The sequence below is a fragment of the Chlorocebus sabaeus genome, chromosome 9 (genome assembly GCF_047675955.1).
Source record: "Chlorocebus sabaeus isolate Y175 chromosome 9, mChlSab1.0.hap1, whole genome shotgun sequence".
Lineage (NCBI taxonomy): Eukaryota > Metazoa > Chordata > Mammalia > Primates > Cercopithecidae > Chlorocebus > Chlorocebus sabaeus.
The window spans coordinates 90060012-90082503 of NC_132912.1; the positions used below are offsets into that span (position 1 = coordinate 90060012).

The 22492-nt window shown below is 36.1% G+C and overlaps 1 protein-coding gene across 10 annotated transcripts in view; it reads right to left on the reverse strand.

The window, feature by feature from the left end:
- Positions 1-22492, reverse strand: part of SGMS1 (sphingomyelin synthase 1) — a 315346-nt gene that overhangs the window by 122254 nt on the left and 170600 nt on the right. For all 10 annotated transcript variants that reach the window (XM_073019152.1, XM_073019158.1, XM_073019156.1 and 7 more), the window contains one exon: positions 2227-2307. Coding sequence is in view for 1 of the 10 variants with exons in the window: in XM_073019159.1 (XP_072875260.1) it covers positions 2227-2252 (26 nt within the window). In the remaining 9 variants the exon portion in view is untranslated. The remainder of the gene's footprint in view (positions 1-2226; positions 2308-22492) is intronic.

The following is a 22492-nucleotide window of genomic DNA, read 5'->3' on the forward strand; positions in this document are numbered from 1 at the left end:
ATCCCTGACTCGGTGGGAACTATAAATACCTTTTGTTTTAAGAGGAAATTGGGGAAATGAATGTTTTACAATTATGTAAGTCTGATTCAAAGAACTGACACAAGCAAATGTTTTGAAATATCCAAGGCATTTTTGTAAGGTTCAATAAAGAATGTGTTTTGAGAACTAGGTGGGTGAGATTTAAAGTAAAAACAACCACCACAATCTTAGCTGTTACTTAGCAATTTCAGGGTTCCACTGCTTCCTTCTAAAGGGCAAGTTAGAAAACTGAAGAAGTTGCTTCTAGAAGAGACATTGAGATGTCTGATCCGGTTTCCTTTTTTTTCCTCCACTTCACTCCCTAAGATTTTAATCAAGCCAAGATGAACTTTAAACTGCTCAGATTTTGTTTTGTTTTTACTCTCTCCCTAGAGGCAATTGGCTTTCCATTAAAACTTAACTTTTAAATCAAAAGCAAAGCTGCAGGAATGCTTAGTTGGGAGGAACCCTGACTACTTGTCTCTGCAGCACCACTACCTGAAGGAATTTAAGATTTGAAGGAATATGGGGAAGGGAGAGAAGGAAGTTCAACAGGCAGTGAGCAGAATGACTGATTGCCAATATTAGCACTTGGAGATCAGTTTAACAGCCAGAATAGGCAAGCGATGCCAGGGGTCAGTTATGAAACTGAGTCAACAACTCAAGAAACTGGTCTAAATTATAAATTGGTTTTGGCATCTATTTTCAATTCTAGAAGCAATATGAGCATGACAACTTGAGTTATAGCAAGCACTGACTCAAAACCAAACCTTGTTTTTATTCATCAAACGAAACTCTTACCACCAGGGCTGAGGCAGATAATTAAAGAATTGTGGCTTAGAAATGTCTTCACAACAGGAAACCTACAATTAGTGGTGTATTAGAGCCAACTTATACCAGTCCACTAGAACCAATTGTTAAATTCTCAGAATTTTTAGCAAGTTGGTTGTTAAACACAGCATTATTAAAAGTTAAATTATGTAAACAAAATTAAAATAAATCATACTAAAAACAAAGGTAATAAATACTCAAAACATCACTTCCTAATTATTTTACTGTTAACCATGCTCTTGAGGTGATTTGTAACTACTTTATCTGGTTGGTAGAAACTATATAATGCTGTGCTACTGTATAACACTTCCCAGCCCTGCTTTCAGTGACTTTCGCTGGTAGTTTAAAATGAGCCAGCAACGGTAGGGGTATTTACACAATGGAAACCTGCAAAGATGACAACCCTTCCTTCTGACATTGCCAGCTTGTTAACATCTACCTGCAGATACTACCTATAATGTTAATCACCACGGCTTGGCAAGACGTAAGGAACTCGAGCTGTTCAATCTTTTGAGTCAGAATAAAGGCCTATAGATTATAAATCATGACACAAATATAAGAAAAGTAAAAATGATTTATTGCACCAGTAACTACAGTGTAACTATAATGTGCTAGTCATAGCACAAAGTACTTTCCGCAACCCTTAATTTTATGAGAGATAGTATCAAATCCAATATACAAATGAGTCAACTAAAGTTCTGAGAGGTTGAGTAACTACTAAAAAGCACAAGAGCAAGAATGAGGCCTAGGATCATCTGACTCAAAAACATGATCTTTCCACTAAGCTACCCCTCTTACTAACATTATTATTATCACAGTGTAACCAAAATCAACCATATGTAACTGTCAGATAATCAGCAAACATTAATAGCCTCTGATGTATATAAAAGTGGCATACATGAAGAGGGATATGGAGAAGATGTAGACAACTCAATTTTAATCATATTCACCAAATTTGTTCATATTTACTTCAAAATATACCCACAAAAAAAATAAAATAAAATAACTGAGTGAGAAATGGAGCCCAAGGAAACCACTAGGACCAAAAATATCTGCATATCAGAAGGGCTATTCCAAGTTTAATTTAAATGCTGACCATGTGCAGGGAATTCTCTTAATTCTTCAAATACTTATGCTCTGTCCACCAAATGGACACACTCAACTTAAAATGACACACCCTATCAAGAAAGAAGTATGCAAAATAAGATTTATCAAAGTTAGCATCAATTGTTTGAAGTATCTGGATATTTACTTTATAAAATAGTTTCTCTTTTGCACTCAAGTTAGTTGACTGTGCTATCCTTTTACCAGGGGTCCTTAAAGAAAATTTACCCAGTAGTTAAAAGAATTCCAAAAGGCCAACAAACATTAACTTACGGATTATTTAAAAACATTCTTGTCATCTTGGCTTCCTATAAGCTACCAGCTTCTCCCATTGTTCCAGTACAGTTCCATCACCTGTCACAAGAAGAAAGAATCTAATTAGTCATATGTCTCAGAAAGGCCATTTCTTGATTTCCACTAGTTGGTCTCTTCTTTACATCCAAAAGACATAGAAAAGTCCAGTTATCTCTTCTCTTTTTTACCAAAAACAAAAAGGAAAGAGAAAATAACAACATAGAAAATTACCTTAAGAGAAAAAAAATTTTAAGAGCAGTATTTCCACTGTGAAGGATTGGGGTGGTGAACCCTTAAAATTTTGCCCTCCATTATGTTTTCAGGAAGAGATACCTAGTCTGTTTCCCAGGCGGCAACAGTATTAGAGTAACCCACTTTTTCTCTCCATCTCTCCTCCCTAACCCCTTCTTACCTCTCCTCAAAAGTGAAGGATTAATTTGCCTGGAAGGACTGAACGAGACACTACCTGATTTCTTGGCCCTGCTCTGAGCCAGGCAACAAAGGCCTCCTTCCAGTCTTCTCTCACACCTGGAGCCAGCTAATCTCCTCAGTAGGCAAGACAGTGGTGCCTGTTTCTGAGAGGGTGAGCCAGCTCTCCCTGTTCTAGCTTCTCCCTGGTTGTTAGTGGAGGTCTGGGTCAGGGTTGCTGGGGTCCAATTCATGCTTTAGTTTCAAAGGAGGGAATGGATACTTCTGGGTTCTCCAATCCTGTTTTAACAGCAATTAAGCGACTGGCTCTGTTGATTCCCATGTCAATCCTTGGTCTATGTCTCCAACTGTTTAAAACTTACAGGATGGGAAAGTTACGTAATCAAGCAACTCAAACTACTACCATCTACCAAAAGACACTACACACAGATAAAAAACTCTGGTACAAAATCCTACCACTTACTAGCCATGTGATCTCATGAAAATCCATTCATCTTTTCCCAGCCTCCTTTTCTTCATCTCTAGAAGATAAAATGTCCCTTACAATACTGTGTGGTAATGAGGATTAAACAAGATAAAGGTCAAAATCTGTCAAAGTCACATATGTTTTGATCCAACAAAGGCATTATATCAGAACTATGGACACCAAATGCTTAATGATCAGAATTGCTACATTGTCCACATGTCCAATTCAACAAATACTGGAGGATTCATATAATTCACAGAATAATAAAATATGCCCAGCGAAGGGCCTTCCTTTTTCCAAGAAGAAGTCATTCAGAAAAATGTGTTTACTTTTGCTCCCCATTTCTTAGCATTTTAGAATAAACAGGCTAGGAATAGAACTTTTTGCTTTCTTTCCCTTTACAGAAGGGCCCCAAATAAAAATGTCCTGCTTTTACCAGGTAGAATGCAACTATTGCTCATGTTATGTGAAGAACATGTGACTCCAAGAAGACAACATTGATAAAACAGGAACCTAAGTTAACTTTCATCACCTGAAGCCTCAATGTTAATTCTGAGATGAGATTAATGATTGTGACATGGCTCCATGCATGCACTGAGGTACCATGAGAGGCAGTGTCACCTCAGTTACCTGAACACTAGACAGAAATCTCAAGTTACCCAAACCATAAAGGGACAGGGTGGTGGTAAGGAGATTAAGAAAGGAGATGAGTGGCTAGGCACAGTGGCTCACACCTCTAATCCCAGCACTTTGGGAGGCCAAGGCGGGCAGATCACGAGGCCAGGAGATCGAGACCATCCTGCCTAACACAGTGAAACCCTATCTCCACTAAAAATACAAAAATAAATAAATAAATAAATAAATAAATAAATAAGCCAGGAATGGTGGCAGGCACCTGTAGTCCCAGCTACTTGGGAGGCTGAGGCAGGAGAATGGCGTGAACCTGGGAGGCGGAGCTTGCAGTGAGCCGAGATTGCACCACTACACTCCAGCCTAGGCAACAGAACCAGACTCCATCTCGGAAAAAAAAAGGAAAAGAAAGGAGGAGATGGAACAAACACCAAATAAATAAATAAAGAGATCTCCCCTAGTAATAAAGAAAGAACTTGCCAGCATCAATAAAAATAGCAAGGAAGAATTGAAGAGTCAAAGATCTATAAATTATACCCAACACTGAGAGGAACAGATTCATTGGCTTTATATGCCTGGCCACTGACATGAGGCTCTTTAAATGCATGAGAAACACAGTAAAGTTTGATATAGGTTCAAAATAAACAGGTTTGAACCCCAGCTGTGCTGTTTAATAGCAGTGTGATCTTTGCCAAGTAATTTACTCCTTCTAAGGCTCAGTTTCCAAGTCTGTAAAATACATACAATAATACACACCTTGCAGAGTAGTTATATAACTTAAAGATGGCATATGCACCGTGTTCATTATACAATTAGTTCCCAAAAGATTATTGCAATTATTGTGCTCACTAGTGCAACTATGGTAGCAAGACTATTAAATTCACGATTACAATTGCAATTATGGTATGCAGTCCATTAAATTCACAGACTCTTTCCTGATGAGAACATTCTGGAAAGAGGTTCTAATAGTAACTTTTGACAACAACATAAAACTTTTCTAAGTTGATCTGATGAAGTGTTCAATACAAATCTCTGCCTTAGTTGACAGCCTTTATTAACAGGGCACACAGAAAACTCTAGCTACGTCTTTGTTAACATTCTTCATATCAATACTGAGTTTCTTTTTTTGATGATGAATTTCTGAAAAAAGGGAATGAATCACTTCCATTAGTGCTAATTCTTCTGGTGTATACTCTAATGCTGAGCACCACATTACAGACTCATAAGCAACAGTATGGATTTGTCAGTTATGTTAAAAACAAACAAACAAACAAACAAACAAAAAACACAAGATTCACCAGGTGAACACATACCAACTTTAAAACAGAAGTGCCAGAACTTAATGTCTAAAAAAAGTATTCCTTGACCCCTTCCAAGTCACCCTCTTTGGGACTCACTCCAATGATGCTGACTGCTCAGAATAAGTACTCTTCTTTTACCTTCAGAACCAGTGTGCAATGTTCACAAGAACACATGTGTCATTACAGTTTAGTTCTCCCTAATTTTAACAAAAACCACTTTATTTGCTATAACAGAAAATATTTTAATAGATGAGTTCAAAAAATCAAATTCATCCTCAAAGATGGTAATTTAGCACCACTGTGGTTATTCAAAAGAATTAGAAGCAACTTCAACAACCAACTTTATTGAACCACCCATTTGGTGGAAGACACTGTGCTGAGCACTGGGAGTGGGGAAGGGGCTATAAGGTGATTGAGATGAAGTTCATTTAAAAAAATGCAGAACACTACTAGCAGGATCACTGGAATATAAGCAATTAGTTCAGCTGATGCACTTAAAGAGAACAATCTGGACGTATGAACCCTGGCTGTGCTTGTTACAAGCCCAGTGCTTCCTAATCGCGCTTCAAATACAATGTTAAGATTCCACAACAGTCATGGGAAAATCTGGATAAAAAGAATACACTCTTTTTTTAAATGTTCACTTTACACTCTAGGGCAAAGCTGAGCCTGCTACTCCCGGGTGGAAGAAGACTGGCTGGCATCAAAATCAAAAGCATTCAAGAGCTAATGTGAAAATAAAGCTAGAGACGCTGGGGGAAAAGTTCCTGTGGCCATGAGACAGTTGTTTGATTTTTAGCCTCTTTCTCCAAATGAGCTAGTTCACTAAGAAGAATTTGGGCTTCCTCTATAGGAGACAGTATCCTATGATCATCAAAGATATGTGCTTTGCTGTCACACAGAACTATATTCTGCAACTAAGCTCTGAAGACCTTGAGCATGTTGTCTAATTTCTGTAAGCTTCAGTTTCCTCATCTATAGAATGGGAGCAATATCAGTACGAAAACCAGGTGTTGTTATATGGGTTAAAACACATAATGTCTATACACAATTTAATAAAGTTCATGGCAAACAGTAAATGCTTATTAAATGTTGTGCCATTGGAAAATGTACACTATCCTCATCCTTTGGGGGCAATACAAGTACTAGGGTGAAGCCACAAAAAAAGAGGTATCCCAATAAGCTCAACAATGTTCCAGCCCACTTCAGTAGAAGACCACAAAAGGGCTTGGGGTGATATCTCATGTAGCAATAAAGGGCAAATTGTCTGCTCTTACATCTGTGCATGTATCCTGGGGGCAAAATGAAAGTGGCAGCAGCATTCAGAGGCTTGTTGGCCAGTGGAAAATTCAGAAATGTTAGCACCAGCCACATAGAAACAAAACTGAATAACTTGCTCAAGACTACTTAGCTAATAAATGGCAGAAGCTGAAATTCAATCCCACGCAGTCTAGCTTTAGTCTTTGTTCTTAACCACTATACTATACTGTGTCCCTGGCAAAGAGGAGGAACAATAACTAAAGACTGACTAAGACACAGGCCAGGAGCAGGCCATAAAAAAGCATGAAACAGCAGTCTACTGATGTCTGAAGAAAAGAGGAAGATAACACAAGAGTTAGTGGGGCAAAAGAGTAAAAGCGCCAAACTTGCTAATGATTCTAACCTGAAACTTACCAACACGGCCTTAGCAAGACATCCTAAAAGGATGGTATGGTGAAAGTGAACTGGTTTTGTAATTCAGTGCTTGCTTAAAGAGAATAGTAATCAGAAGACACAAAAGCTGAGATCTCACTTTTGTCCTTTATAGAAGCCACACTATGATGTAGAAACAACTGTCTAGAGAAGAATGTGTCACATACCCCAAATGCCCACTGACAAGGAAGGGCCCCAGCAGCATGAGAGTTGCTTCCTAAGGCAGGGTTTCCTGCTACGTTTTCATTGCATTTCTACAGTAGAGAAGAGGAGGAAAAGCCACCCAGGGCTGTTGAATTCTTTGTAGGTCAGAAGGAAGGAAAAAAGCAGAAGGGATGAGAAACACGCTGCTAGTTAAGTAGAATGGACAGAGAGGAGAGTAAGGATAAAGAGAAGCCATATTCCTGGCCAATCTCAGATGTGTCAGACTCTAAAGTGGTCCCCTTGATCTCTGTCTCTTCTTATCTAGGCCTTGCCTAATTCCCTCGCCCTTTCAGGACAAGTTCTGTGACTTGCTTGTAGCCAATAAAATCAGGCAAAAATCACAGGATGTATGTGGGTACACTACCTAAGATTGTAACATCTACTCTGCTACAAGTTTCTCTCTTGCTGGTTTTGAAAGTGCAGGCTGCCATTTTGTGGGCTGCTTATTGAGAGAGCCCCATGAGGGCAACCCCCAGTTGACAGCAAGAAACAAAGGCCCTAGTTGGAGACCCCATGAGAAACTGAATTCTGCCAATCACATGGGCTTGGGAACAAATCCTCCTCCCATCCAGCCTCAGATAAGACAGCAGCCATAGCTGATGCTTGACTGTGGCCTTGTTAAGTACCTAGCTAAGTCATTCACAGACTCCCGACCCACAGAAACTGTGAGATAATTTTGTGATTGATTAAGCTGCTAAGTTTGTGCTAGATTGTTATGTAACTATAGATAACTACTACAAAATGGAGGTGAAGTTCATGTCCTTGATGTCACCACATGTCCTTCTGAGAGGAGAGGGGAGAAAGAGGAAGCCCCAAGAGCCAGGGTGAGCAATTCTGTCTCTATATTAGCACATACCCTCCAATTCAGCTCTCTCCAACTCAGATTCGGTTTCCTCCCTTAATACACAGACAGGTCCTCCCATCCTATTCTTGTCATTTGGAAGATATAATGAAACATACTAGCCAAGGAAATAGCAATCGTATAAATGGTGATCAGGTTCCCTAGCTGGCCTGTAAAAGCTACTCAACATGTGAAACACTGACAATGTTTAGAACAGTAAGAGAACTGTGACCGTTAGATGAGCTATATTATGACCCTATATGGCATACAATAATTTTAACAAAGGAATATTTAAAATGTGATAGATTGGACTTAAACACTGAATAAAACATGTTCCAAGAGACATGTTGGAGACTTGTTGGATTAGTGGTTTTGAGAAATGAATATTAAAACACCCAATTTTTATCTAAGTTTTTCTAATATGGGCTTCTTAAAAACCAAATGTAAATATTCTTAAATTTTCTGAGCAAGCACCTGTAGCTTCGACAAATCAAGTAACAATCATTCTCGACCACAGAGTATACAGCTAAAACTAACTCAATGAGCCAGAGACCTCTTATCTCAGCAGGCCATCTTTCCAAGCAGAAACTGGTAGGGAAATCCTAGTCACATCATCTGAAAGCTGAGAAATGCTCATTAGTCTTCTAGTCCCAGTCTCTCAGTTGACAGATGATGACACATAGATCCAAAGACTTTAAGTGACCTGTCCAGGGTCACTCAGCAGCACAGTGCAGGCCTTCTGTTTCCCAGGCTTCTTTATAATCAGACCTACCAAACTTTAGCTTCAACATGAGAGATGAAATCAATGGCATCAAATATTCTGTTGGGGGAGAAAATAGGAACTAATATTTCATGACACTACAAAGCTCCTACAGTCCTTCTAAAAACTAAGCTTTGTGGCAAGAGGGAAAAATAACACCATATAAACATTCATATGAAATGCTCAATCCACTTTCAAAAGCAATGCACAATATTTTCTGAGTAAACTGAAATGCTCCCAAAATAGGCTGCCTTTTCTTCTGAATAATCTGCCTTTAAAAAAATGAATAGGGAAGAAAATTTTTTAAAGGCTGGCACAGAAACTTGTGCAAGGATGTCTACTCCACTGCTTTATATATCTCTATTCCTAAATTCATCGATTCATTCAACAGGTATTTTGGGGGCATCTACAATTCCAAAGCATTGTGATAAGTGCTGTATATAAGGAACCTATCTGGATACAAGCAAACGATGCTTACTAATATTTTCAGCACAAGTAACCACGTCTAAACAAGCAACCAATGCAGCAACAGAGATTTCCGGTATGTATTTTGGTAGGCTATTAGGAATGCAGACCACAACTCTCTTTTCTCCTAGAAACTTCCATATTTAAAATAAATAGCAACTGGTTTTTCTGTGCAATGATATCATCCCCCAAGGTAGCAATGAGAGGTATCAATAAAAGGGGTTAAAACACCCCAGGTCACATCCCTCCAGAACTCCTGTTACAGAATTCTCCCAGCAACCCAAATTAAATATATATATATATATATACATATATATATATATATTTTTTTTTTTTTAAAAGATAGTGGCCTTTCACTCAACATTCTCCTTCCTAATCCTTTTCTCAGTACCAAGAATAAATATATGTTTAAAACAAATTAAAAGTAAATAATGGATTATTTTTTCCCACAGAGCCAGCAGTTTTCTCTCCTCAACATGAACATAAACCTCTCTAGCTATTACTATCAGTGAACATTATTTAACCTCTCCATGTTTTAAATGCATCTGAATGCTTTGACATATTACTAAGTAATACTAATGTCACAAAAGGCAAAAAAAAAAAAAAAATAGCACAAACTGTTTACCACATGTTAGGTGCGTTCCTTTAGATGTACATAAAATATTTCCAGAAACAGGCTCTCACTCTGTTGCTCAGGCTGGGGTGCAGTGGCGCAATCACTGCTTGCTGCAGCCATGACCTCCTGCCTCCTGGGTTCAAGTAATCCTCCCATCTCAGCCTCCTGAGTAGCTGGGACTAGAGGTGCATACTACCACGGCCAGCTAATTTTTGCTTGTTTGTTCTTGTAGAGGCAGGGTCTCTCTATGTTGCCTATGCTGGTCTCAAACTCCTGGCTGCAAGCAATCCTCCTGTCTGGCCTACCAAATTGTTGGGATTACAGGCATGAGACACCATGCCCGGCCTAGGCTCATTTCTAAATGTTTTACATGTACTAATTCACTGAATCACACCAAGAGCACTCTGAGGCATGTTAACATTACTATCCTAGTTTTACAGATGAGGGAGCTAGAATAGAGTTACCAAAAAAACAGGCACAGTTGTTCGGCAAACGACATTGCATGAAATGCATACAATGAATCCAGTCAGCAAAGTGTTAGTGGGAAACCTCCACTCCCTCAGTTTCATGCTTTCATTTGTAGAACTTTCCATTGGCCTAATAGTTCAGCCTTCTCTCCTGCCTTCTCCCTGGTGGAGGAGAAGTTAATTACGTAGATAGCGAGTTTTGGAGAAAGGTTACCCTGCTCATAGATGGAGTGTATTCCAGGCTGTTCCCTTCTACATTGTGAGGGGAAAATCAGTCTCACTCAAGTATGAAATACCAGAAGACCCATTTGGTCAACCAACTTTTATTTCCAAATCTCTATATTTCAAATTCCTATTGATATATCCATTGGTCCCAAAATTGGAAGAGAAAAAAAGGTGTCATTCAACTGTTCACCCTACCAAACTCTAACACAAGTAACTTTAGTACCTAACTGGGTGGCAAGATATTTGAGGAAAAGGTAAATATTTCTTTTACAAAAAAGGAAACCAAAATTTAAAGGTATGAAAGTACATAACCAATCCAAGTCCAACAAGGTGTCTGCAGAGGAGATCATGAATGAACCTGCTCCTCTAACTCACTGTCAAGGGACATCTTAAAGGACAAGGCTATTTATCTACTTTCTTCACCAGGTATAACCAGAAAACACTGTTTCCTTTCCAAATAAATAAAATGCACACAGATAACCTTTTCTATTGGAGTATCCTAATTTAAAGTAGTAGAAAATTCCTTAGCAGTAGTCTCATTATTGTCACAAAGCATGCAAAGTATTTCAATATTGCACATTATCTTCCCAATCTGTCAAAATCTGTATTTTTATCCATTACATGAATACTTCTACCATAAAAAGCATAGTGACAAAAATACTACCCACAACTCTGTAATAGAGGAATAAAAATGTCACTAATCTCTAAGTTTGTCATTTGATCTTTCCTATCACCCTGTAAATGCAGCATTTCTCATTTCAAAGATACATTTTAAAAGACATTCATTAACTTCCTTTTATTTTTTATTTTTTAAATTATACTTTAAGTTCTGAAATACAAGTGCAGAATGCACGGGTTTGGTTAAAGATAAAAAACAATACAAAACAAAAAGGCATTCATTCAATAATATTGACTTTTTCTGCTGTAGAGATTTTTTTTTTTTTTTTTTTTTTTTTTTTACTTTTAAGTTCAGGGGTACATGTGCAGGTTTGTTACATAGGTAAACTTGCGTCATGGGGTTGTTGTACAGATTATTTCATCACCCAAGTATTAAGCCCAGCATCCATTAGGTATTCTTCCAGATGCTCTCCCTCCCCCACTGCCCTGCTCTGACAGGCTCCAGTGTGTGTTGTTCACCTCTATGTGTCCACATGTTCTCATCATTCAGCTCCTACTTGTAAGTGAGAACATACAGTGTTTGGTTTTCTGTTCCCACATTAGTTTGCCAAGAATAATGGCCTCCAGCTCCATCCATGTCCCTGCAAAGGACATGATCTTGTTCTTTTGGATGGCTGCATAGTGTTCCATGGTGTATATGTACCACATTTTCTTTATCCAGTCTATCACTGATGGGCATTTAGGTAGATTCCATGTCTTTGTTATTGTGAATAGTGCTGCAATGAACATACCTGTGCATGTGTCTTTATAAAAGAACAATTTATATTCCTTTGGGTATATACCCAGTAATGAGATAGCTGGGTTTGTTTAATTTGTATAAGTTCCTTATAGATTCTGGATATTAGACCTTTGTCAAATGCGTAGCTTGTAAAAATTTTCTCCTATTATTTATGTTATCTGTTTACTCTGTTGATAGTTTCTTTCACTGTGTAGAAGCTCTTTAGTTTAATTAGATCCCATTTGTCAATTTTTGCTTCTGATGAGATTACTTTTGGCATCTTCTTCATGAAATCTTTGACTGTGCCTATTTTAATGCAGATAATTGGAGCTTCCTGCTTTACTATTCAAAATGCACTTAATAAGAATGGTTTCCTCAGTGTTCTATGAGCAAACATTTCAAAATAGAAAACAAACCACATTTATCTCACAAGTTTAGAATATTTACTTTTCCATACATGTATATAGGAAAAGTCAGTCAATCGGCACTCTCAGCTGGAGAGAACAAATAATAGCTAGACTAGCACTTAGATGCTTTGAGCTTTGCAACAACCCTAATGTAGGTAAGGCATCCCTATTTTCCAAAGAAAAGCCTGAAGTTCAGAAAAATACAGTGACATGCCTAAGTTAACCTACCTACTAAGTGACGGGGCTCAATTTAAAACACAGTCTTTCTATTTGAGCCAAAGTTTGTGGTTTTTCTCCGTTAGAACACTAACCATGAAAACTAAAAATAACAACAACAACAAAAAGTTTCTAAGTAGCCAGAGAAAAAAAGACATCATATGAGAATAATAAGAATGATGGTAGACATTTCATTTGAAACAGGAGTCCAAAAAACAATAATCAACATCTAAAGAGAAGGAAAAAAAAAAAAAAGACTGAATGCCCACCTAGAATTATATATACCACAAAATATCTTTTAAAAAATAAAGACATTTTCACACAAATGAAAATGAGAGATTTGTTGCCAGTAGACCCACACTATAAGAAATGCTCGAAGGAAGCTCTTCAAGCCAAAGCGAAATGATACCAGATATGAATTTAAACCCATAGAAAGGAATAAGGAACCTTGGAAATAATACATTTGTATGTTAACATAAAAGACTATTTTTTCTTAATTTATTTAAAACATATATGACTAATGCATACTATATTAAAAGTATAATATTGTATTATATAGTTTGTAATATATAGATATAAAATGTACGAAGACAATAGCACAACTGGGAAGAGGCAAATGAAACCATATTATTGTAGGTTTCTTATATTTTACATGAAGCAATACCATATTAATTCAAGGAAAATTTTTTACTAAGGGTGAATATTGTAATCTGCAGAGAAACTACAAAACAGTATTGCAAAGAAAACCTGAGAGAAATTAAAATGTTATACTAAAAATATTCAATAAACAAAAAGAAGAAAAGGAGATATAGAATTTTTAAAAAATCTAAAGGATAAGACATAGGAAACAAGTTTTTAAATGACAGACCTAAAACTAACATGTCAATAATTACAGTAAATGTAAATAGACTAAACATTTTAATTAAAAGGCAGAAATCACCAGAATACATTAAAAAATGATATTGAACTATATGCTACCTATAATAGATGCATTTTAAATACAAAGTCACAGATAAACATGTAATAAAAGGATATACCAGTAGGAACTCAATACGAAAACCAGACAAACATACTAAAAGAAGACTATAGACTTATATCACTCATAATACATACATGCAGAAATCCTTAACAAAATACAGTGTTGGCATAAGGACAAATGAATAGAACAGTGGATCAAAACAGAAGTCACAAATAGACACACACATCTACAACCAACAGATTTTCTGACCAAGATGTCGTGGGTGTAAGGATAATTTTTTCAACAAATTGAGCAGAAACAAATAAATATTCATAGGGAAAGAAAAATGAATCCTGACTCCTGCCTCACACTATTAACAAAAATTACTTAGAGCTGAGAGTAATTGTGTGCACCTCTAATCACAGATACTCAAGAGGCCGAGGTAAGAGGATCACTTGAGCTCAGGAGTTCATATCCATCCTGGGCAACACAGAAAGACCCCATTTATTTAAAAAAAATACTTTGAGAGAGGTCATACAACTAATTATGAAAGCTAAAACTATAAAGTATTTACAGGAAAACGTAGGACAATGGCTTTGCAATGATAACGTAGAGAAAATACTACCAATAAAAGAAAAACTACCTAGTTGGACTTCATCAATATCAAAACTGCTTTTTGAAAGAGTTAAGAAAATGAAAAGGTAACCACCAACTGGAAAAAATTCACCATACATGTATCTGACAAAAGACATGTATCCAAGAATACATAAAGAACTACCATAATTTAATGTTGAAAAGTCACACAACCCAATTGTTAAAATAGTAAAAGATTTGACAAGATAACTTCATAAAAGAAGACACATGAATGGTCAATAAGTACATGAAAAAATTTTCAACATCATTAGTCACCAAGGAAACAACAGGAATCCACAAGATACCACTTTGCCCGCACTAGAATGCTAATTTTAAAAAGACTGAAAAAAGCAAGAGTTGGCAAAGACTTGGAGTACATTAGAGCATCTTGTAAGTTGCTAATGGGCATATTGAATTATAAAACCCTTTAGAAAAATGTTTGACAATTCTTAAATAAATTTTTTATAAGATTTAATATACACTTACCCAATAATATACTTCTAAGAACACACTCAAAAGACATGAAAACTTGCAAACTTGTGTCTATAAAAAGACGTACAATCATGTTCACAGTGGTTATATTCGTAACAGCCCAAAACTGTAGACCATCCAAATGTCAATCAATAGGTGAATAACTTCATAAAATGGAATACTACTCAATAGCATGATGCATGCAATAAGAGCATTAATCTATAAAACACCAGCAAGTGGAGCAAAAGACACCAGGTGCATAAGCACACTCAGTATAACTACATATCTGAAGTTCTGAAAGAAGCAAAATCTATTGATAGAATCACACTCACACCCATGTTTGCCTCTGGGATGGCACACCCGACTGAAAGTGGACACGAGAACCTTTGGGGATGATAGAGATGTTGGTTCATCAAACTATTCACTTCAAATTTGTACATTGTACATTGTATAAATTATACCCAAATTTTAAAATGCATCACAAAATAATTTATTTGAATGAGTTCTGGAGGAGATACGATCTCTCACAGGTCAAAAGTGTTTCTTTCTTATCTTGGGGAACAACTTCTAAAGCCTCAAAAACAGAAGGTGTCTGTGTTTAATTTACACGTCATTTTTGAAATATACACCCAATCAAAGCAAAGGAAAATGAACTATTGTCTGCTTCCTATCTAAATACTCTTTGAACATTTGTTCGAACCCAGGGGAATTAAAAGCAATCTGTCCTTTAGATTTTATTTAATTTTACTTACCACATTAACAATTTAAAGGTTACTTTTAACAATTCAAAGGGAAAGAGACCCAAAAAGAAAATAAACTATAAAACACAAATCCAAATTTTCTAATGTCTTACTCATTCTAAAATATGTACTAAATTCCTACTATATTCCAGGTAAGATGATAATCAGTAGAGAAATGAAAATTAAATTTTACACCCTGCTGTTAAGGACTTCTAAGTCTTGTGGAAGAGACATACATAAGTCATTACCTTAAAGTGTAAATAAGTGTTTTTGCATATAAATTGGTAAAAATCTCACTTGGGGAAAACATATCATTTCTTTCCTCTTTAAAATTATAACATTTAATATTGATAAATATTATGCAAAAAGTAAATAAAATAAAGTCAGTTATTCCTTCTGAAGGAAACAATAATTTTAAGAAAAAATTATTTTATTAACTATCTCAATATAAACATATTTCTTAGCTCAAAAATATTACCCATATTTTTTCTGCTTCTTTTAAAATTATTTTTTAATTGACAAATAAAAATTGTACATGTTTATCATGTATAACATCTTGTTTTGAAATACATACACATTGTGGAATAGCTAAATGGAACTAATTAACATATGCATTACCTCACATGTCATGTTTTATGGTAAGAACACTTCAAATCTACTCTTATCAATTTTCAAGCATATAATACATGGTTATTTACTAGAGTCATCATGAAGTACAATAGATCTCTTGTCCACAGTCATTTTAAAGAAAATAATCCCATGTGCAGCAAAGGAGACTAGGCAACTTGTCCTATACCACTTCCTCACACCCTTCACCCCCAAATCCCACAGCTGGTTCAACTGGGATAAGTTCCAGTGCAAAGTAATCTGAAGGCAAGTCAGGAACTGTAGCGACTCCCTCAAAATGAAGAGATGGGTGGCCGGGCGCGTGGCTCAAACCTGTAATCCCAGCACTTTGGAAGGCCTAGGCAGGCGGATCACAAGGTCAGGAGATTGAGACCATCCTGGCTAACATAGTAAAACCCCATCTCTATTAAAAATACAAGAAATTAGCAGGGCGTGGTGGTGGGCGCCTGTAGTCCCACCTACTGGGGAGGCTGAGGCAGGAGAATGGCGTGAACCCGGGAGGCAGAGCTTGCAGTGAGCTGAGATCACGCCACTGCACTCCAGCCTGGGTGACAGAGCGAGACTCTGTCTCAAAAAAATAAATAAATAAAAATAAATAAATAAATACTTAAAAAAATGAAGAGGTGGGATGGATCAATTCACAGTCTCAGGAATCCAAACTGTGAAACAAATTCTTTCTCTTCCATTTTCTTCCAAGCCTACTTTTGTCCCCACTACTGTATACTTGAAACTATCCATTTCAAAATCAACAATGACTTCCAACACTGCTGTAGATAGTGGTCAGTTCTCAGGCATTGTCTTTAGCCAGTAGGCAGTTCTCAGCTGCGATTTAACAAGATCTGTCAGCAGCATGCAGCACAGATGACCTCCTGCTGCTTCTTGAAACACTTTCTGCACTCAGCCCCCAGAACACCATACAGTACTTTGTCCCCTTTCTTTCTCACTCTCTTTTGAGGACTCTTCCTTATTTCTGTAAGTCCCCAAGGGTTCACTGGATTCTCAGACCTCTTCCCTATCATCAGTCAGTCTCTAAATCAGCGGTTCCCAAATGTTTTAGTCCTAAGACACCTTTATATCTTAAAAAATTATTAAGGAACTCAAAAAGTTCTCATTTATAAAGGTTATCATCTACAGATAACTACTGTATTGGAAAACTGAGAACATTTAAAAATATTTGTTAATTCATCCAAAAGCAACAATAAACCCATTCACATGTCAACATAAAAAAAAAAATTAACACTGCATGTTCTCACTCATAGGTGGGAATCGAACAATGAGAACACTTGGACACAGGAAAGGGAACATCACACATCGGGGCCTGTCGTGGGGTGGGGCGGGGGGGAGGGATAGCATTAGGAGATATACCTAATGTAAATGATGAGTTAATGGGTGCAGCACCCCAACATGGCACATGTACACATATGTAACAAACCTGCACGTTGTACACATGTACCCTAGAACTTTAAAAAAAAAAAAAATTTCCCACATAACACCTATGTACTTTAAAAAATTGTCTCTGTAGCTGGGGTATTAGCCAAAACTTTCAGAACAATGTGTTTAATATTAATGATAAATGTAGGCAACCCTGTCTGCTGATTATAATGGGAACAAACCTAATATATTACTGTTCAAAAAAAAAACGTTTGCCACAGCAGTGGCTCATACCTGTAATGCTAACATTTTAGGAGCCAAGCAGGGAGGATAGCTTGAGCCCATGAGTTCAAGACCATCCTGGGCACCATAGGGAGACCTCGTCTCTACCAAAAAAAAAAAAAAAAAATTAGCTGGGTGTGGTGGTGCACAGCTGTGGTCTGAGCTATTTGGGAAGCTGAGGCAGGAGGATCACTTGGGCCCAAGAGGTGGATGGAGGCTGTAGTGAGCCGTGATGGCTCCACTGCACTTGAGCCTGGGCAACAGAGCAAGACCTTGTCTCAAAAAAAAAATAATAATAATGAAAAATGTATCTTCTAAGAAAATATAAGAAGAGTATTCTTTTAACATTTTTCTTTAATATCTGGCTTAAGAGAAAATCATGAATTCCCCTATTAATGTCTGCAGTCAATCTATTGTGATACCATATACAGCCCCTGGAAGACTCTATTGTACAAGACTCTATTGTACACTACAGAATGACTGTGGAAAAGGGAAATAAGAATGAAAAGACATATAAACACTAGGAGAAAATATCTGCAAAAGACATACTGATAAAGACCTGTTATCCAAAATATTCAAAGAACTCTTAAAACTTAATAAGAAAACAATTAACTGGATTTAAAAATGGGCTGAAGACCTTAACGGAGAAATCACCAAAGAAGACATAAGGATATAAATAAGCATATGAAAAGGGTTCCACATAATACGTCATCAGGGAAGTGCAAATTAAGACAACAATGACATACCACTACATACCTATTGAAATTTTTTTTGGTCTTTAAATCTCACACATAAAATGAGAATAGAGGAATTTATCAAGCAAGCTCATATACGTTTTAAAAAGAGAAAAGAAAAAGCAGAAAGTGTAGTTCCTAAAATTTATTTCTTAAACTTAAGAGCTCTGTAAAACCAGGTAATAGTTTTGAGGTTCCGTTAGTTGAGCACAGAAAACTAATCAATCTACCTACCCACCTATCTATTACTTTTGCTTGAGAATAGACACCGTTAAATCTTCAGTGCTCACAATGTATAATACATTTTGCGAGCAGCTGGAAAGCTTCCTACGATGAACAGTGATTTCCTTTTAGAGTAACCTGGGGCAGTGGAGAGAGTGCAGGGCTTTGATTATGACAGATCTGAGTCTGAACAAGAGGTCCAGTGCTTATGAACTATGTAGTCTTAGCCAAGGCTGAACTCCAGTTTCCTGCAAAATAAAAAAAGTATCAAGGGCTCGGTACTTAACCCTGACCGACTCTTTCCTAGGATGGTCTTGCCCCGATAGAGCAGGCTCACCCCTCTACTTTCTTCATGTCCTTACTTAGATGTTGCCTTCTCAATGAGGCCTTCCTGGCTTCTCTACAAATAGTGTGTGCGTGTGTGTGTGTGTGTATGCACATACAAACACACAAAAACACACACACACACACACACACACGCCCCACTTAGACTTACACTCCCCATTCACTTCTCTGCTTTATTTTTTGCCATAGCCTCTGATCCAAGAGGTTATCAGTGGTAATACTGATTACCACTTAGCATACATGTATTTTCCTTATTAATCTAGTTTGTCATCTTTCTCCCACTAGACTATTAGCTGCATAATACACGTGTTGGTTGTTCTTTTTTTCCTACTTACCAATTTTGCTCACTGCCTAAAGTGTCTAAAGGAGGGCCTAGAAAATGAAAGTGTCACTAAAAATCCACAGAATGAAGTAAGATAATGAAGGTCCCTGCAAGATTCCAGGGCTTCATTCAAGATCATGTAAATAAAGACCTTAGGATATAAAAGGCACTTAGTTAATATTATCTTTAGAAAAGAGACTACATGAAACCATTAATAGAATTTTTTTTTAATAATGAGAATAACAGTATCAGAGATGACACAAGACAGTTGATTAAGTAACAAAAACATGAAAGAAATAATTTCTATAAATCCATGGTAGTGAAATAATATCATTCTGGGTTATTCTATATGATGAGACTAAGAAATTTATACTTTACAGGAAACAAAGTTGAAGAGAGGAGTGAGTGTGAAAGCAGATTAACGATTACAAGTGGATGTTATTTATGTGTCCTTCGCCCCTGGTTAGCCACCCCTAACTGGGCCCAATAACTGAAACAGATGACAAAGTCAGTTTTATTTTTCTTGATTTATTCACTTTAATAGGGGGAAAAGGAATAGAATGTGAGAATGCTGGGACAACAATAATGCCTTCAAATATTTTTCTTGACAACTGCTTTTCTGACTGTATGGGAGTCTATAAGTGAGTATATTAATAATTAACATTTTCCCAGCAAACATTCTAGAAGAAAAAGATTCCGTAAATAACCTATTAATTACCTAATTTTTGTTTCAATTATTGTTTCTTTCCCAAAATAGTACAGGAAGAAATAAATATAGGAAGCCAATATAAAAATATCCAACACATTTTTAAATGTGATATAACAAAAGTATCAAGTGATCCAAAATTTAAAAACCCAGTATAAAAAAGAGAAAAAGAGTTATCCACACCAAGAAAGCTTTCTTCATTTTAATAATTTCCTAATAAACCTTTTAAAATTAGTAAACTTTCCTTATCAACTTAAATTTATTCAATTTATTAAAAATATCATTGATATAATATTCAGAAATGTACTCATTACATTAAAAATACAAACAACTGTTAAAAGAAAAAGAAAACTCTGGGAGAATTTATACGTTCTAAAATTTGAACAAAAAATAACAAATAGTGGATAATTTGGATTAAGTAATTTTAAAGTCTGAAAATATTTATAACATGAGATGCAAACTATTTTCCTCCTTAGAAATTATTTCCAATATAAAATAAACATTATAATTATAAAAAAATGATTTTTAATGGCTAAATGTGGAGATGTGTCAAGCTCACACATTTTACAAAATTAAAACTTCCAAACACAGCTACTTAACAATTGTAATAAATATAGCTTTCTAAGTCCTCGAAATATTAATTTAAAAATTTCTAATCATAATGTAGTCTTATGTTAGCATGCGGCTGACAAGTGATGCTATGAATCCAGTTGGCATGTTTACTGCGTTACGTTGCTGGTTCCTCTCATGGCAGAGATTTAAAACACACTACTAACTTTCAAAAACCTCAAAACACATAACTGTACCAAGCAACCATTATCGCTACTCTGATCATTAAAACTTGAGCATTCTAACAATTTAAATCAACATTTATTCCATTTAATATTTCCTTAATACCATAATACATGCTAAAAATTATTCATCAGATTAAGTCACACAAAATATATTGCTGGTTCCAGCAAATTATGTTCTAATGTGGCAATGCAGATGGAGGGGTTGGTCAGAAAGGACTACTTGCATTATATCAGTAACACGAGAAGCAGAGCCCCCTCTGCAGAATTAATATAACATGGGATTCTGAAGAAAAAAATTAAAGTTCCAAACAGCATGTGATTCATTCAGGTTGTGAGTGGCACACATATGTGTTACATATTTCTATCAGATGGCAATGCTTCTCACTAGATATACCCCTATTTAGTGCTGAAGAATTACAGAATCAGCTGAATTTTCAAATTCTGCAGATCTGCACACTGCATATTTAAGCCATAACATTAAAAATATCTTCCTGAGACTGGTTTCTTTTTTTGAAATCACTAACATATTCTACTAATTACAACTATTTTCCCTTACAAACAATATTGCACTCATTCAGAATCAAATGAAATAACATTGAGTGAAAGGACTAAGGTACTACAGAGTCTCTTTCAGGGTATCATTAAATGGACCCATGGCAGATATCATGTAACAAATAATATTTTCTTATTATTTGTTATTTATCAGTTATAGAGCATTACTTAGGAATCAAATCCTACTTAGAAGGGTAAAATATATATAGTATACATAGCAAAATATTAGATAATTAATCTATAAATATATATAGTAAAATGCAAGACAATAAATCAATGGACAAAAATAAATCTCATTTCGATAAATAATATCTCTAAGACATCAACATCTCAGCCAACTTAGAGAGCATATTACAAGGGGTTATTCTCCACCTCTCTCTTAACCTAATCTGACTGTGTATAGCAGACATTTAAATTAAAAGAGGAGGCTGAGCTGTACCTAACTTTTAAATAATTTTTTGAGTTCTGTCATAAATGTGTTTCCACCTCATCCATTAGAAGCATGTACTAAAACAAAACAACAAAAGAGGTCTATTTTTGCAGAATGATACACTAGATACTTTAAACTGGGCTCTCTTAATGAAAATAATTGAAAGATAATAAAGTATAAAATCTCTGTAAATGCACCAATGAGGTGACAATAAAGTATGAAATTCAGAGAAGCCAAAACAAAGTAAGAGTGAGAATGCTGGGAGGTAGAAAAGCACCAAGGCCACAACCCTAGTCATAGTGAACTTCCATTATAATGATTGCACAGAACAAGAGAGAGAAAAGATAAAACCAGGACCACTCAAGCTGGTGAGTTTAACAGACCCCTGCGTAAAACTGGCACTTCACAAAACTATACCCTCAATATATAGGAAAATTAGAGATAAACTTGCTACACCAAAAGAGGAACTGCTTTTTTAACCATAGCATCTTCACGGGGTGGAAAATCTCCCTTGAGAAGTCACAACCAACAACTAGTATTTATGTTGTTTTGTGGTCTAAATTTATGCTATATGCTTTAAAAAACCTCAGGCAGAGAATATAATGTAAAGAGTGTCCAGATTGACAGTAGCTATAGGAACCTGGCAGAAGCAAATACAAATACTCTCTGGAAAAATCTACCTTCAATCTAGGGCTCGAACAACTCACGCAGATAAAACTTCCAAGGAATATGAGTTCATAGTCAATAAATCATAGAAATATAAGGAAATAAGAGACCAGGAGTGAGAGCCAACAGAAACAGGCAAATGAATCAGATTTGGAAACATTTCAAATACTAGAATTATCAGCATAAAATAAGTATATTTAATATATTTCAATAAATAAGAGAAATGTAAAAGGGAGTAAAATTTTATCTGAAAAAACTACCATGTTTACTTGAAAAG